The 15,378-nt window shown below is 52.7% G+C and overlaps 5 protein-coding genes across 7 annotated transcripts; 3 read left to right on the forward strand and 2 right to left on the reverse strand.

Annotated features, from left to right (window-relative positions):
- Positions 1-96: 96 nt before the first annotated feature.
- On the forward strand, positions 97-2,146 carry NCU02744 (60S ribosomal protein L9). Its single transcript, XM_960036.3, has 4 exons — positions 97-295; positions 591-894; positions 994-1,171; positions 1,264-2,146. The coding sequence occupies exons 1-4, from the start codon at positions 250-252 to the stop codon at positions 1,315-1,317; spliced, it is 582 nt and encodes a 193-aa protein (XP_965129.1). The 5' UTR covers positions 97-249; the 3' UTR covers positions 1,318-2,146.
- On the reverse strand, positions 1,907-5,111 carry NCU02745. 3 transcript variants are annotated; one of them, XM_011394716.1, is made up of 3 exons: positions 4,673-5,111; positions 3,003-4,451; positions 1,907-2,924 (listed from the first exon to the last, which is right to left on the reverse strand). In XM_011394716.1, the coding sequence occupies exons 2-3, from the start codon at positions 3,949-3,951 to the stop codon at positions 2,734-2,736; spliced, it is 1,140 nt and encodes a 379-aa protein (XP_011393018.1). In that variant the 5' UTR covers positions 3,952-4,451; positions 4,673-5,111; the 3' UTR covers positions 1,907-2,733. The 3 variants fall into 3 exon arrangements, with proteins under 3 accessions (XP_011393018.1, XP_011393020.1, XP_011393019.1); XM_011394718.1 differs by having other exon boundaries at positions 4,533-4,855; XM_011394717.1 differs by having other exon boundaries at positions 3,003-5,111.
- Positions 5,112-6,123: 1,012 nt separating this feature from the next.
- Positions 6,124-8,510, forward strand: vma-13 (vacuolar membrane ATPase-13). The gene is made up of 3 exons (XM_960038.3): positions 6,124-6,787; positions 6,992-7,526; positions 7,586-8,510. The coding sequence occupies exons 1-3, from the start codon at positions 6,493-6,495 to the stop codon at positions 8,199-8,201; spliced, it is 1,446 nt and encodes a 481-aa protein (XP_965131.1). The 5' UTR covers positions 6,124-6,492; the 3' UTR covers positions 8,202-8,510.
- A 176-nt stretch (positions 8,511-8,686) lies between these two features.
- Positions 8,687-10,190, forward strand: NCU16374 (hypothetical protein). Its single transcript, XM_011395065.1, has 5 exons — positions 8,687-8,820; positions 9,031-9,061; positions 9,192-9,204; positions 9,510-9,579; positions 9,788-10,190. The coding sequence occupies exons 1-5, from the start codon at positions 8,806-8,808 to the stop codon at positions 9,938-9,940; spliced, it is 282 nt and encodes a 93-aa protein (XP_011393367.1). The 5' UTR covers positions 8,687-8,805; the 3' UTR covers positions 9,941-10,190.
- Positions 10,181-14,674, reverse strand: NCU02747 (DUF726 domain-containing protein). Its single transcript, XM_960039.3, has 2 exons — positions 12,250-14,674; positions 10,181-12,186 (listed from the first exon to the last, which is right to left on the reverse strand). The coding sequence occupies exons 1-2, from the start codon at positions 14,515-14,517 to the stop codon at positions 10,597-10,599; spliced, it is 3,858 nt and encodes a 1,285-aa protein (XP_965132.3). The 5' UTR covers positions 14,518-14,674; the 3' UTR covers positions 10,181-10,596.
- Positions 14,675-15,378: the final 704 nt, after the last annotated feature.

A 15,378-nucleotide genomic window follows, 5' to 3' on the forward strand; every position in this document is an offset into this window, starting at 1 on the left:
CGGGAGGCTGACCAGTCCCTGCACGGACCAGGTTTACTCCACTTTGCCATGTTCCGTCGCGGGATGAGCCAATGATAGCATTCACCAGCCCCTCTGCCCTAAGGCAGGCAGCGCGGGCGGTCGGCACACACAAGTTGAATTATTCCGGGCGCCCCAAAATCGACATTTTTCTTTGGGTTTTGCAACCTCCAGTCCACCTCGACGACGAATTGACCACCCTCATCTCCTCACCCTCCGACCGACGCCAAAATGCGCTACATCCACAGTGAGGAGACCCTGGAGGTCCCTGAGAACGGTACGTTTGCGCTTGATTGACGTTATTCTGCGATATCTACGGCCCGAGCGAGAGAAGACGGCCGAGGTGCGGCCTTGGCCAGGCGAAAGCGACCGACCGACCGACGGCAACCACCAGGCAGAGAGGAATTGGCATGGAAATGGGTTGATTGGGACAACGAATCTGGGCTGGATAGCTGCTATACGGGGGATGGTCGTTCTTTTTTGCAGGCCGGCCGAGCTTGGAAATCGAAACGGCTGTGTTTGGGCTTGTCGCGTATAAGATGCGTATCACTAACGCCACTTTCGGTTTGCAGTCAAGGTCTCGATCAAGTCCAGGATCGTTACCGTCGAGGGCCCCCGTGGCAAGCTCGTTAAGGACCTCAGCCACATCGCCGTCAACTTCTCCGTCATCAAGAAGGGCGTCATCGGTCTCGAGATTCACCATGGCAACCGCAAGAACGTTGCCGCTCTCCGTACCGTCCGCACCATCATCAACAACTTGATCATCGGTGTCACCAAGGGCTTCAAGTACAAGATGCGCTACGTCTATGCCCATTTCCCCATCAACGTCAACGTTGAGAAGAACGCCGAGACTGGCAACTTCGAGGTCGAGATCCGGTACGTTTGGAAACGAGTCCCGCTCTAGGATAATTCGGGATGCAAGGCGGCGTATGCACCGAGGTGGACCAGATATGCTGACTAGAGGCGTGTGTGCAGCAACTTCATTGGCGAGAAGATCGTCCGCCGCGTCGTTATGCAGCCCGGTGTCGATGTCGAGATCTCCAAGGCCCAGAAGGATGAGCTTGTCCTCTCTGGCAACTCCCTCGAGGGTGTCTCCCAGTCCGCTGCTGATATCCAGCAGATCTGCCGGGTGCGCAACAAGGATATCCGTAAGGTACGTTGCGAAAATCCATGCTCTCAGGGAACTATTATGGGCTGGTTGGAGAGCCAGCAAACGATGGCTTGTTTTGCTAATACGGCTTGCAGTTCCTTGACGGTATCTACGTCTCCGAGAAGGGCAACATTGTCGAGGACCAGTAAACGTGCAGCTCGGCATGGGTTTCTTTGTGCTTTATGGGTCTCACCGGAGTGGCAAGGGTCTTTGGCATTTGCATGTTTTGTAGCGTAAGGGAAAAAAATTCGCTACGGGCAAAATGGGCAAATCTTTTGAAGAATCACCCCCCCTTTCTCGGGGTCTCGCCAACTACCTAGCATCAATGTCCTGGGAGGCGTCCTCCTCTTCCAGTGGGTGACTGGGGGGGGGAGAGACGGGCATGTCACATGTGTTCTCTTTGGACCAGGAAAACGCAACAGCAGAACATAACGAGAGAATACCCAAACAACACAAACCGAGCATCGAGCGTGTGACGACCGTACATGTCTGGGAAAATGGGCATCACGAGAGCGCCAGAGAAGATGTTAGGGATAATTCTGTCTGTTAGGCTGATGGTCATATTATACCCAGACTAACTCAGTAGATGAGCGAGTCGAAGAGTCTCCAGAGACCAAATCTAAAACGAGTCTTTACTCTGATCGAGAGCCCATCGTGTGGATTTACGCCGAGAGAAAATGTCATATAAGCATATGACTTGTTATTGACCACTCCTGCACGATTCAGGGGTAGTTGCACCTAACCTTGAACTAAGCCCGCTTCTCAAAAGGTTGAACAAATTCTCACGCGCCGTTGATACTATCCATGCATCAATAGCAAAGCAACACATTCTCTCGCTAGTCACACGGCGATTTTGTAGCTCTGATGAGTGTGTCTTCACTTTGGGAACTTTGCGACTTCCCGCTCTTGCCAACTCGCCATTGGCATCACATGGATACATACATACGTACATACATCAATCAGGTCATTCATTACACATGTCCGTCCAGAATCCAGCATCCTGATCCTCATCGTCATCGTTATCATCCTTGCCACTGCTACCGCCCATTCCTCTTCTTCCCTTTCTCCATTTCGCTCTCGAATCAGCCTTTGTTCGCTCAAAGGAACTCGCTCGCTAAACTCCATATTCATCCTCCACATCATCCACCGGACCAATCATCCCGCGTCGCTGAAGCCATCATATATACGAACGAGCCCTGGAAAGTGAAACCCCTTGGGAAAATCCTCCTCAACCTCGCCTAAATTCGAGGTTATAACGCCGTGACAGAATAAAAATTCATGAGGAGATAGTTGCGTGCATGAGAAACTTAAAAAGATAAAGAGGAAACCCATAAGTGCTCAGCGCCTCTGTGTGGGTGGATTGGGATGGGTGTTATATAGTGAGAATCCGCAGGGAGGGGGGAAAACTCAGAAAAGACATGTACACAGAAACGAGGAATCGCAAAATAGCTGTTTGCTATCGCTTTGTCATCTGTATAGGGGCTCATGCAGCGCAGCATGCCTGCCCTGACAGATGAAGTGCATGCGGCTGCAAGGCATCAGTTCAGCATTAGGACCTGAGGTCTTCATCCCCTCATAGGGCCGGGAGATCTCGAAATGCGGCGTTGACCAGGAGGAGGCGGAGGCACGGAGCTAACGCGCGACACGCGGGTCGTCGTCCTGGTCACTCTGCTGGCTGTTCTGGTCCTACCAGCACCGCCGTGAGCGGAGGCAGAGCGTGCAGAGCGCCGAGTTCGTCTATCGCTACTGAACGAGCCTGTTGTGGTTCCAAGATTAGCATCTGAGCAATCGTCTCATTCATGATTCGGCTTGCCGGTCGGTTAGAAAAACTTACTAGGGCTTCCGCTGGAGGTATAGTCAGAATAGTAATAGCTGCTGTTCTCGCTCCTGGACTTGCGTCTCGACGACTCCTTCTTCTTATCCTTCTTCATTCCGAGCAAGAGCCAGAGCGTACCGAGAGCGGCTCCGGCGCCCATCAGGCCCTTTCCGCTGCTTTCCTTGCGCGCAGCGGCCCCGCTGGGACGACCGCCACCGGCGCCAGCATACCAAGAGCCGTGAGAGTCTCTCCGGCCGCTGTGACGAGCGTAACGCTCCTCCTCGACGACGGTCTCCTTGCTCCTCTTGTTGCCGGCTCCGATGCCGAAGATGGCCAGGAAACCGTGCCACAGGCCGCGCACGATGCAGCATGCGCACAGCAACAGAAGCAGAACAACACCGGCGAGTGTGCCGATAACGATACCCGCGATCGCTCCTCCGCTCAGACCGGTATCAGCCGTGCCGCCACCGGCTTCACCACCGGCCGCACCACCGCCCGTACCACCACCCGCACCACCGCCCGCACCGCCCGTGCTGCTGGCTGTAGCACTGGCTGCGGTTCCTGTCGCGCCGCTGGTAGGACGGTAAGGGGCACTGTATTGGGTGGTGTAAGTGTGGCCGACCAAGGTGCTGCCCAAGAATGGGGGGTCGTTGGCACCCTTCGCCATGCACTGGCCGGCGTATTGACACTTCTGCGATGCCGCACAGCAGATGCTGCCGCATGCTGACTCGCCAAGACTGGTGTTGGGAACGCAATCGGGACCGCCCGTGGGCACAGCTGCAACAACGGTGCTGTAGATGCTAGTGTGGGTTTGCGTCAACGTGTCGGTCCAGATGGAGGTCACCCATTGAACATTTGCCTGTGGCTCTGGCTGCGGGTAAGGAGCTGCAGTCGCATACTGTGGTAACGTCGCGCAGGCCAGCAACAGAGCTGAGAGCCAACTCATCGGCGATTTCTGGGATGCCATGGTGAGATTGCTGTGTAGTGTCAAGTTCCCAAAACCGCAGAATATCAGAGTGCCGGTGGAGATGCGCCGTTCCCGATTGTCGGTCGGTGCAAGTATGCCCGGGACCCGCTTTGGAAGGTCCGGGCCGGGGCTGGGTGCGGGTGGACCGTGCAAAGTTCCTGCCGATCGGATCGTGCTAGCTTCGAAGGCTGCTTCTATCGCGTGTAGGACTGTTGGTACGGCGGTGAGCGGGGTGGAGCTACAGCAGTATACTAATGTGCAGGTACAGCGGTGCAGCGGTCGCTAGGTCCCGTCGTCTGGTGTAAATCTCAGAATGTGCCTGTGTCGGATGCGGTAACTCCAGAGCTGCTTCTGATCCGAGCGAAGTTGTTTTGCGCTTCTCAACTGATTTGTTGCTCGTCGGGCCTATCGCGTCTCTCCTGGATGAACCAAACGATACCACTGATTGCCAGATCTTTCGTTCTCGTTGCCTTGTCCTGCTGGGTTGCGCGGGGTGCGCCCTAAAATCAGTGTAAGCTTAAGTGAGCCGCGACTGAGTAGGTAGTAGCTTGGTGGTAAGGGTTCAGCGACGGGCAACAGACTGACTGAGACCGAAACTCGAAGATCAGTTCCTGACTCCAGTGACGACTAGGAGAAGGAAAAGGAAGAAAAAAGAGGGAAGAGGGAAAACGAGAGAATGCAGCAGGATGCAACCTTTGTCACTGCAGATTTTAATACCTACCTTAGCCTTGGTCAAGCAAGGTTCACGGAGGGCCTGTTCGGAGTGGTCGGACGGAGAAGGGTGTCAGGGTGGTGGTGCAGGTGGCCGGGTAAGTACACTAAGTGTAGGGCCAAGCAGTTGTGGGCGGCCAGGGAGGGTCCGGGTCGGTGCAAAGGTGCGGTGCCATCGTTTTTGGCTTCCCAACCTCCTCGCAAAAAAAGAGTGTCGACGGCACCACTCTCCAGCCAGGCACACACATTCTCTCTCTCAATCCCGCGCTGAGAGGGCTGACCTAGACTTCCACTTCTCAGCACCGTAGCACCCAACCCCTCGGTTTTTTTGGACCGACGGCCAATTCCCTGGAAACGCAACTGCCATTCGTCACAATCCCTTAGTTCTTTCTTTCACTTTCAAGCCCATCCATCAATCAGCGCTAGTGAATGCCCTCACTGACGCTGCTCCCGCCCTCGACATTTAAGGGTTCGCAAGGGCATACCTGGATGAAGTCCAAAAAAGACCAAACTAAAAAAAAAACATCGGTCGTCCCGATTGATCGGGTCTTGTTCGCATTGAGATGTCGCAAGTATCCTTCTTGCATGGCAAGTGGATATGGGAAGCTGTAGGGCCTCTGCCTCGTGCATATGGGTGGAATCGCGGTCTTTTTCCGGCGGTCATGTTTCGACTTGTTGGCACACGTTCGATTCCACTCCACGGAAGTCCAAGGTCCCATCACACACTCGATCACCGACGGCGTCTTTGCCCTGCCAACCTGTGCCTGTTTCAGCAGTACCGCTTATTCTGCTGTCTGGAAGTACCCTGGACCTTCTCAGCATCGTCTCTTGTTCGATTTACTGACGGGACATTGTTCGAAGCATGGGCGGCGATGTGCAGCATATCGAGCTATGTGTGAATATGGCATAAGCTGATTCGTCCAAGCGTCAAATATGCAAAAAGAAACATGGCATTATCAACCGGCAGCTACCTAAGGCGGTACCACAGGTGCCATTGGTGCCAAGACATGCGTCTTGGCATCATTTATGATGGGAGCTTTCCTCCTTCCCTCATGGCTGGCCCAGATGAAGCTGACAGCTGTGTATCGAATGCGTGGTAGCAATCTTCACCTGGCTGTATAGAGGCAGGTATAGCTAATCACCGTTTGTAAGGCTGGCTAACAGGTACGCATATGAAGAATGGTAGATAACACGGCCTTATATTAGGTTCGGGCGGCTGAGGAGTACCGGATGGTTGAAGCAGAGAAAGAGAAAGTTGAACAGCGAACAGACGAGCAATACACAATATATATACAAGATATGTACTCGAAACTGAGGTGTCACCATCCGCTCAGTCTGACGAGAGCGTGGTGCAAGACCGGGATGGACGACTGGAAGTGATTGCTTCCAGTTTCGTTGCGAGCTGCCCAGAGAGCGGGTTCAGGTTGCAACTACACACACTGCATACAATCATAAAGCTGGGGCTGATGGGGAAAGCTACAGGGAGCTCTCCTTGTTGTGCATCATCGAGGGTATCTTCCAGCGAGCTTGCCCGCTGGAAGGAGGGGCCCGCTGCGGCTGCCCTGCCAACGCGTCCACTGCGTATTCCCAACGGGCACCTTACACTACATGCCCGCTGGACCTGGAATACCTGCCAACATCAGTGCACTTTACACCTCCTCAGACCGGGCAGCCGACGGTCTCGCCCGCCTTGCCAAGGAAGCTGCTCCATCATCACCTAACTACGCACCATCACCTAACAACACCCCGCGCCGAACCGACAGTCTTCAAACACACAGAAGCTGCCTCGAGCTCTCCCACTGAGCGCATCAGCTTCGACACCTGTTCACCATGTCCCTTGATCCGCCAACCTATCTTGCGTCGCTGCAAAGCAATATCCGTCAACGGCCAATCCCGTGGGATGGCGCCGTCCGCGCAGGCACTCTGACGGAGGAGCAGCTAGCAAAGATCCGGGCTGTCGACAAAGTTAAACGGGATGTGCGCAGACAAGTCATCGAGGCCAACCTGGATGGATACAAGACACTCTTTGCTGGCAATAATGGACAGAGGAGCGTACTGGAATTGGCATCCAAGCGACCAGACGTGTGCCAGTACCTCCTCGTCTTGCTCAGCGACTTGCTAGACGGTTGGTTCTCTTTGTTTCCTGCTACCTGTGATGCTCGTACATTACTATGCTCCTTCCACTTGTTCACCTCCTTTCATCGTTTCCCGTAGCAGCTGCCACTGTGAAGAATCACCTTGGCAGTGACATCGCATATCGATGTATACCCGTTAATCGAGTTCACTGAATTACGAGTTGGCAACCCTCATCTAACGTGTCATGCCACAGATGTTCCCGCTCTATCGAAAGCTTTTTTCCAGTCTGAAGATTCTAATCCCTACAAGAACATCCTGCCGCTTCTTGCGCATTCGACCAACACCGAAGACCCAATTCCTCTTCTGACCTCTATAGTTCTCGTCCGTCTCATGGCTGGCTCCAGAGATGAATCCACAGCTACCGCAGAGAAGGCATTGCCCATGCTATTTAGCTATCTTGGTTCCCTAACCAAGAACTCGGATGCCGGACTGCAGGATATTGGCGTTCAAGAGTACTCGCAACTTCTCTACAGCCGTGTCTGCAGGCAGCAATTCTGGAAGCAACGCAGCGAGACGGTCGGGCCGCTGATCGACATTCTACGTGCTGCTGCTGGTATTTCCGGCGGCGATGCCTCAGCAAATCTGTGGAGTGGGACTACCGCCCCCCCAAGGAGCGGTTTCGAAGCCTCAGTTGGTGGCGGAGTCGGTCTACAGCTCCTCTACCATGTGCTTCTTGTCCTGTGGCAGTTGAGTTTCGAGGCTGCGGATATCGGTGATGATTTGAACAAGTACGAAGACCCGTCTGAGAAGAAGGAGTGGACAACAGCTAACCCAAACTCTAACACAGTGAATACGACATTGTGCTGCTCTATACCCACCTTCTCCGACTTTCGCCAAAGGAAAAGACGACGCGACTCGTCATCGCAACGCTTTACAATTTGCTGTCGAATAATCAGAACTCTCTCCTCCCTACCGCCGTGCTGGCTCGCCTCCCCCAGTTGCTGCAGAACCTTTCGAGCCGGCAGTTTACGGATCCAGATCTAGTTGAAGACCGAGACAAGCTGCGGGAGCTTGTTGAAGAGTACACCAAGACCAAAACGACGTTTGACGAGTACGTCGCCGAAGTCAACTCGGGTCATCTCAGATGGTCACCTCCTCATCGCAGCTCTGTCTTTTGGGCGGAAAATGCTCGCAAGATTCTGGACTACGAAAATGGCGAGATTGTGCGCAAGCTGGCCGAAATCATGCAGAAACCTTGGGAGAACGACAAGGCGGTGCTGGCGATTGCATGCAACGACGTCGGCTGCTTAGTTCGCGAAGTACCCGAGAAGCGGAGCCAGCTGGAGAGATATGGTCTCAAAAGACGAATCATGGAGTTAATGGGCGAAGCTGATGAAAATGTCCGGTGGGAGAGCCTGCGTGCTCTTGGTGGATGGTTGCAGTACAGCTTTGACACCAAGTGATGGACGGGCATGTTTCGGGGATTGATTAAATGGATGCATTGGATGATAGCTTTATGTTTACTACGACTACCGCATTCCTATTAGTGCAAGAATGGTTTCACGATGCGTTCAATGACCGATGGTGGTTCGTCTGAACCATACCCAGCCACATAAAGTTGGGGTGGTAGTGAGAACGGCCATCACGACGGTTACTGACCGTAACCTTCGGGTCGCTCCCAATTTAACATGGCCTGAAATTGTCCATGTCATGAGATCTCTCTCCAGTCTTCATACTTGCGGTGTTAGATGAGTATTGTTACCAGATATACAGCCATCGAGTTCGTCACTTGTCAAGACACGATGCTATCTATAGCTTCCAGACCGGGCCTACAACCTAATTACGTAACCGCCGTAAGGCATGAGCTACCCCACTATGTACACATGTCCATATGTACACATGTCCATATGTACACCTTTCCTTATCTTATCAGAACACGGGGCCCTCTGACATCACATCCCTAGCTGAGCATGCTGAGTTTCTAAGGCGCGAACACGCAAGAAGAGCCAGCAACGCGCGACGACCAACGCAAACAAATCAGAGATCGGTATATCAGAAACATTTCAAATGGGAACTAGGAGAGTAAGTCTTCTTCCATCTCCGTTACCAACTTATAGGCTTTTCACATTGCATTGAAAGGCTGGCAACTGTACTAGCTCAGCTCCACTCCTGAACTTGTCCCAAGCTCGCGGCGGCTGTTTGTATACATGAATGAAGTCTCGAACTTTATGATCGCGAACGACGGTCTGTTACTGAGCTTTTGCTGACTTTCTGGACTTTTCAAATAAAAAGGTTTACTTTCTTGCCCATGGCAGGGTTCAAGGTAAGACACCCAGATTACCATGCGTCTCGGCCACTCGAGCCACAGTAATTGGTTTGAGGCTCGGGATTTAAAGTCTCTGCTTGACAACTTGAATCTCGTTGATGTTCCTGACTTGATGCGTATGATGAAGGTGTTTTCTACCGGTAAGTGATGAGAGAATTACCATTCAGATCTCAAGTTCCCTTTACGTCTAGTGGTGTATTTCTCTCTCTCTCTCTCTCTCTCTCTCTCTCTCTATATATATATATATTGCTGTATTTCTTCTCAGGTCTTTTCTTCCCTTCTTAGGTGCGGTGTAATTAAATCACACATATGATCTTTTTTGACAATTACCTAACTTTATTTCCCCATTAATATTCCCTCCTCTATGTACTTATCACTCATCTGTCGTTTTCGACCAAACAAGTAATCTTGTCATAAAGAAAACTAACATATACATACATACAAGAAAGTTCACAGCCAACCGAGCCCAAGAGCTCAACCTAACAGGCTGGGTTCGTAACCGATCCGACGAAAAGGCAAGTTGCATCAGAAATCTACCTAGACATCAAAGTACTTTCACATTTACATTTACATTTACAGTTACATCTCCCCTTGTACACTGCCACAGTTTCTTCTACTTGGATCCATCATCAAGTCACCCCTGATCACTCACGAAGCTTGAAACCCCCCCTCCATCATATCCCACTGACCGACTAACACCTCTCATTTTGTTCCAATTTTCAGGTCGAAGGAGAAGCCCAAGGAGACGAAACCTCTGTTGCCCAGCTCATAAAGGACTTGAAGAAGGGACCGACGCACGCGCTTGTTTCCAAACTCGATGTGGAGGATAGAGAGTTGGTGGATGGGGAGTCGGGGTTTCAGGTTAGAAGGGGCTGATTTGATGATGAGGAGGAAGAGGAGGAGGAGGGGTGATGGCAGTCTCAGATGTTGGAGAGGTGATGGCCTGGAAGATGTCTTGAAGTTCAACTCTGTGATGAATTGAAAGGTATAACAGCATTATGGAAGAAAGATTTTCGACCGGTGGTTGTGTCACGGGAAAATATCAGCCATCCTGGTCTAGACGTAATAAAATAGACCTAGGCTCCTGGAAACCTAAGTGAAAACGATACAGGGGTAGCTTGAACAGTTCTTCATGACCAGTTAGTTGATTCTACCTTGCTATACCAAAAGAAAAGAAAGATACAAACAAATATCAATATGCTTCATATACTATCCACAACACCACACCGCACCCAATGTGATCCAAGCTGAAATAATTCACCCGTCCAACCATCCGCAAACCCTTCGCTCATCATCGCACATTTTAGCAACAACCCCATTGACACCATAGTTACCAAAGAATTCCCTCCACCATTATTACTTTTTTAATACTTTCTCTATTTCTGCAAGCTGCTCGCTTGTGCCTGTGACTTCTTGCTTTTTCCTCTTCTTCTATCCCCCTTGCCTGTGTAAAGCAGGGCTAATGATACGTACTGTGCGTGGATATTGTGCTTTTCCTGTCTGGGTCTGAAGCGCTGTCCTTGTCTTTGTCTCTAAGCGAACGTCATCGAAATCTCCTTCTCCTTTCCAAAGTCGTCGTCATCATCAAAGTCAGCCCACGGGTTATTAGCTGCCGGAAGAACCGGTACCGTCTGCACCGACTTGATGTCCGGTCTCGCCGGGGTTGAGGCGGAGGTGGAAGAAGTCCCGTAGCCCGATGAGCTCAACTTTCCGTATGAAGAAGTACTTGGCTTGGAAAGAGGAGGAGGAGGAGGAGGAGGAGACGCTTCAAACGCCGTGTCAAACGTCATTTGAATCTCACCGTCATCGTCGTGCTGGCGACCACCACCACTGTAGCCATAATCATCCGCTCCAAATCCACTCTTTGCATGGCTGGCACTGTAATCGTATCGATGAGAGGAGCTTGTTGTTGATTGTGGTAGTGGTGGTGAGTTCCAGACGTTCTCCTCTTTGCGATCGTTCGATAACGAAACGGTGGACTGGTGCCTGTGGTTGTACTCGACGCTCGAGAATCCGCGATAGGGAGGAACTGCTCCGAGGCTGGCGCTCCTAGTCTCTCTCAGGTGGTCTCGCGAGCCTTTTATTACAGGCGCTGGCGGGCCGAGAGGAGGCGGCACCTTCAGCTGCATGGGCGGCAGCGTACTCTTGATTTCTTTGACCTGGAGGACATCCTCATTAATGCCCCCGCTACCGTTCTGTGAGACAACCCTCTTCTTTTGTTGTTCTTTGGCTTCCTTGGCCAGCTCGGCGCGGATGGCGTCGACATCGAAGAGTACGCCATGATTATTACCGTCCTTGTCCTCCGTCTTCCCACCGCTCCCGGAGGCGCCGCCACCCGCTTTGGCCGAGTCTTCGTAAACTTCCCATTCCTGCCTCTTTGGCTTCTTCTTCTTGAAGAAACTGAATGCACCACCGCTCTTGCTCCCCGACCTTTCCCTCCCCTCTCTTTCGAGCTCCTTTCTTGCCTCTTCGATTTCATTAATGAGTTCGCGTTGTCTTTCCTGATGATTCTCTGGATCTGGCTCCTCGATTTCGTCAAACTCGTCGTTCTCGACCATCCAACCGCATTCACGAAGGAGCCGTGGCATCGCCGTACGGTAATCCATGTGACCCACCACAAACTCGGTGACGTCAAAGTTTTCTATCCCGGCAATCCCCTCGATGGGGGCAAGACCCCCAATGCGCCTGATACCGCCGTTGGTCAAGCGGAAAAGGTATCCCAAGATCCAGTCATTGCGGTTGTATCCGTTGACAAAGCGCCCAGAAACCACGGCGCACGCGCGGAGATATTCATCCGTCTTCACAACGATGGGACTGCCAAACAGATAGACGTTCTGGACGAGGCCAAAAGCGCCCTTCCTGGCGAGTTCCTGGAGGCAGGAATAGATCACGCGACTACCCAGGGAATATCCCACAAGGGTGACGGGGCGGGTTCCCAGGTTACGGTCAATAAGCGAATCTGCGAGAATGAGACCAGCTGCAGTGGCACGGTCGAGAGAGACAGCCCAGGGGTTGTCGATGAGATATGAGAGCTTGGTAAGCACAACCGGTAGCTGGATAGCAGACATTAAGCTCATCAGGATGGTACTGCCTAGGAGCTGTTGAAGACCTTGCGTGAGGGCCTGGAGATAAGTTAATATTACATGCCTCCTTCATAACTCGACTGCGTAGAATTGAGCGCTTACCTCTGTGGCCAAAATGTTAATGGTATCTCCCATACTGGTCAGCATTTCCGGCTCCCATAGGACCGAGTAGATATCACCCATCAATGGATCCACTGTACTGAAAGGCAACCGGACGTCATCCACCTTGCCTGTCATCCACCCAGACACTGTTACGATTAAATTTACCCTCTTATTGTTGTGTAGCGGTCTATACTCGAATGTCTTTACGGCGCCCGTTCGCCTGTTGGCCGCACGGACACCAATGATGCTACCAGATGCCGCGGCCGAGGATGTGATAATGGCAGCACCTCCGGCGCCAGCTAAAAAGCCGGTTGTACCGCCAACACCAATCGTTGTGAAGCCTGCAGCCAGGCCGGCACCAATCACCGGAGCAAGCAGGCCGGCAGACAAGCCGATAACCAAGCCGCCGCCAACAGTTGCTAGGCCCATCATGATGTAACGTTTCTTGAGGGCCATCTTGCGCCGGTTCTCTTTGTGCTCTTCCTCGTTCCAATTCTCCTTCTCAACGGCCTGCTGCATCTCCAGGGCATCTGTCACTTTCTTCTCAAACCGGCAGATGTCAACCCAGGGAATCTCAAGATCCTTGGCGACTCTCTCGAGTAGGGTTCTTGACCTGGCGTCGTAGATAGAATCCGCAACGAGGACGAGGAACAAGTCGCAGAGTACCGTCCACCTCAGATCGATGTCGATCTTTTGCGAGGTCGGCATCTGCGAGGGCATCCTGACCGCCTCGTCCAGTTCTGACTTGTCATCGATTGAGTACGGCGGCGGAGGTTCGGCAGGTGACTCCGAGTCTGGGGATGGGGGTGTCGAGTTGGGACGTGAAGATTTCGAAGCAGACGACGTCGAATCTCTTTTGTTCGCTTCGTCTGCCATGGGGTTCCTGACCCTCGCGTTTGCCATTAGCACCGGAGTCAGGTCTTGGGGCATGACGCCATGCGCAGCAAGCTGCTCGATCATGATCTGCTCGGCCGGGCTGATGTCCATGTGCGAGTACAAGCGCATCATCATCTTCTGACTCCACATCTTCATGCTTTCGGCGGCGAATGTGACTTCCTTCTGTGGCTTGCTCCTCCCCTGCTGAAGATTGTCAACCTCCCTCACCATGACCGACAGTTCCAGCCTCGTCAAGCCGACATAGGCAATCCTTTGGCCCTCTGTGAGTAACTCCTTGGTGGCTTGCAGTTGACTGACGGCATCGCGCTGTACATCGTCCTCCTCTGCCACGCCTGTGCCTCCTCCCGGGTCTTTGAAGAGGTACTGGGTGTTCTCATCCATGCTAGTCTGGGACTCGGCGTCGTCGTCGAGGAGGACCCTAGTATATCCCTTGCCTGCGCCACCTAGTCCCGCGTACTGGACCTTCTCTTCCTCTGACTCGTCGTGTTCTCGAGCGATCAGCTTGTTGTCGTCATCATAAATGTCATACGGCGCATATGCCGGCATTTCCTGCCATTCGTCATCCTCGTCTTTCTTCTTCTCCTCCGAGGGCTGGCTCAGTGTCAGCTGTTGATGGGAAAAGCCAGACGTGCCGGCTACGCCAAGAGCTCCGGCGCCTCCCATGGCGGCAGTGCTATTTTCGCGCTTATGGCCCGGAGAAAGCTCTTGATCTTTCTTGACTTCGGCTATGGCCATATCTTGGTACTTGGGGGGCTCCTTCACTGCTACCGGCTTTGTCTCCGACGTGACTGTATGTTCTTGGGTGCCTGGTGACTTGGCCTTTTTTGACGGAGGCTCGGACGGCATCTCCAGAGCTTTCGGAGTGGATATACTCGGATTCCGGGACGCCGGTAGGGCTGTCGAGGATTCGCCTTGTTGTTTACAATGTTCGTGTCGAGCACCTGAAGAGAGTTGCGGCGCCTGCGCATCGCTGTTTCTGTTCTCGCGGCCCGGACCGGGCTTGTCGGATTTCTGGTCATCGTGGTTGCTGCTTAATGTCATATTTCGTTCTGTCGCCGTCGTCTTCCCGGCATCTTGGGCGTCGTCGTCTGTGGACGTCGCATCCTTGACTGAGGCCGTCGCTTTCGGGATCGCGTGTGGTTGTGGTGTTGTTGTGGTTGTTGTTGTTGTTGTTGTTGTTGTTGTTGTCGTGGCAATCGTAGGGGCATGGTACTTCCGGATGGGCAAGCCGAAGTCGTCGAGCTCCGGCGGCTCTTGGATGCTACCGGGTTGTGATACGGCTACGGTATTCTTTTGTTCTTGCTTGTTGACCCCGGTTGCCGAGGCTTGTTGGTGGTCGTCGCCAGCCGGGCCTGCACCGAGTCCCGGCATGGCGTGTGTCTTGAACGTACTCGGTTACTGTGATGGATTCGGCGCTTGTTAGGCTGTCACTTTGGGTGGGGTCCAAAGACGAAAGTCGGATGGAATTGGGAGCAGCCTTTGACGGGCTCAATATGTCGGAAGATGGGAGGGGAAAGTTGAGACCGGGTTTTGAAGGACGGAATGAGCAGCAACTGGGCGCAACAACACATTGACATTTTGGCCTGTCACTTCCGCTTGGAGGAGGTACGTAGTGTACCTCTAGTGTACTGCGTATACCCCTGTCTCAGGTTCAAGTCAGTGCGGCGGGGCAGGGGGGGCGTTGAAATGTTTCCCCAAGCAGTTAATACGCGTCGTCGATGGGTGTGTCCATTCAACCCGAGAACACGAACGCCAACCTCGGACGAGATATACCGAGATGTAGAAGCATCCATCGGATTTACGTAATGTTGAAATGACCAGCTTCTCGCAATCAGGGCTTCCTTACGGCTCTCAGGGGAAAGTTCAATCCGGACTGTCGTCCATCCATCGTTCCGGTCCTGCAGAGACGATAGCCGGGCGAAGTGGTCGCAAAAATAAAGCGAAGATGGACAGTCCAATGCAGCTCGCTTTGGCTAGGAAAGGCTGTTACAGAACTGTGATACCATAATTTAGAGGGCATCGGCCAGATTCCGTGAGGGATTCTTGCGTTCAGGAACTGCCTTGAAGTCAGGTTCAAAGACATAACAAAGACGCTTGGATGCATGATAAGAGTATTCCCCAGGTGTATGGTACCTACCAAGTTACTGGCCGTGATATTCTTACGAGCAACCATTCGCCGTGTTCGAACTCCGAGGACAACTGCAATTTAGTCGACAACATTGTTTGCCTATG

This window comes from Neurospora crassa, linkage group I (genome assembly GCF_000182925.2).
Source record: "Neurospora crassa OR74A linkage group I, whole genome shotgun sequence".
NCBI classification, from domain to species: domain Eukaryota; kingdom Fungi; phylum Ascomycota; class Sordariomycetes; order Sordariales; family Sordariaceae; genus Neurospora; species Neurospora crassa.

What these genes read in the sequence shown, in the direction of transcription:
- NCU02744 (XM_960036.3), top strand. Translation starts at nt 250, where the DNA reads ATGCGCTACATCCACAGTGAGGAGACCCTGGAGGTCCCTGAGAACG. An exon ending in CCTGGAGGTCCCTGAGAACG is followed by an intron (nt 296 to 590) that starts GTACGTTTGCGC and finishes TTCGGTTTGCAG; the next exon opens with TCAAGGTCTCGATCAAGTCC. An exon ending in AACTTCGAGGTCGAGATCCG is followed by an intron (nt 895 to 993) that starts GTACGTTTGGAA and finishes GCGTGTGTGCAG; the next exon opens with CAACTTCATTGGCGAGAAGA.
- NCU02745 (XM_011394716.1), bottom strand. Translation starts at nt 3,951, where the DNA reads ATGGCATCCCAGAAATCGCCGATGAGTTGGCTCTCAGCTCTGTTGCTG. An exon ending in TACCTCCAGCGGAAGCCCTA is followed by an intron (nt 2,925 to 3,002) that starts GTAAGTTTTTCT and finishes GAACCACAACAG; the next exon opens with GCTCGTTCAGTAGCGATAGA.
- vma-13 (XM_960038.3), top strand. Translation starts at nt 6,493, where the DNA reads ATGTCCCTTGATCCGCCAACCTATCTTGCGTCGCTGCAAAGCAATATC. An exon ending in GCTCAGCGACTTGCTAGACG is followed by an intron (nt 6,788 to 6,991) that starts GTTGGTTCTCTT and finishes GTCATGCCACAG; the next exon opens with ATGTTCCCGCTCTATCGAAA. An exon ending in ATCGGTGATGATTTGAACAA is followed by an intron (nt 7,527 to 7,585) that starts GTACGAAGACCC and finishes ACTCTAACACAG; the next exon opens with TGAATACGACATTGTGCTGC.
- NCU16374 (XM_011395065.1), top strand. An exon ending in GTAACCGATCCGACGAAAAG is followed by an intron (nt 9,580 to 9,787) that starts GCAAGTTGCATC and finishes TCCAATTTTCAG; the next exon opens with GTCGAAGGAGAAGCCCAAGG.
- NCU02747 (XM_960039.3), bottom strand. Translation starts at nt 14,517, where the DNA reads ATGCCGGGACTCGGTGCAGGCCCGGCTGGCGACGACCACCAACAAGCC. An exon ending in TTAACATTTTGGCCACAGAG is followed by an intron (nt 12,187 to 12,249) that starts GTAAGCGCTCAA and finishes ACTTATCTCCAG; the next exon opens with GCCCTCACGCAAGGTCTTCA.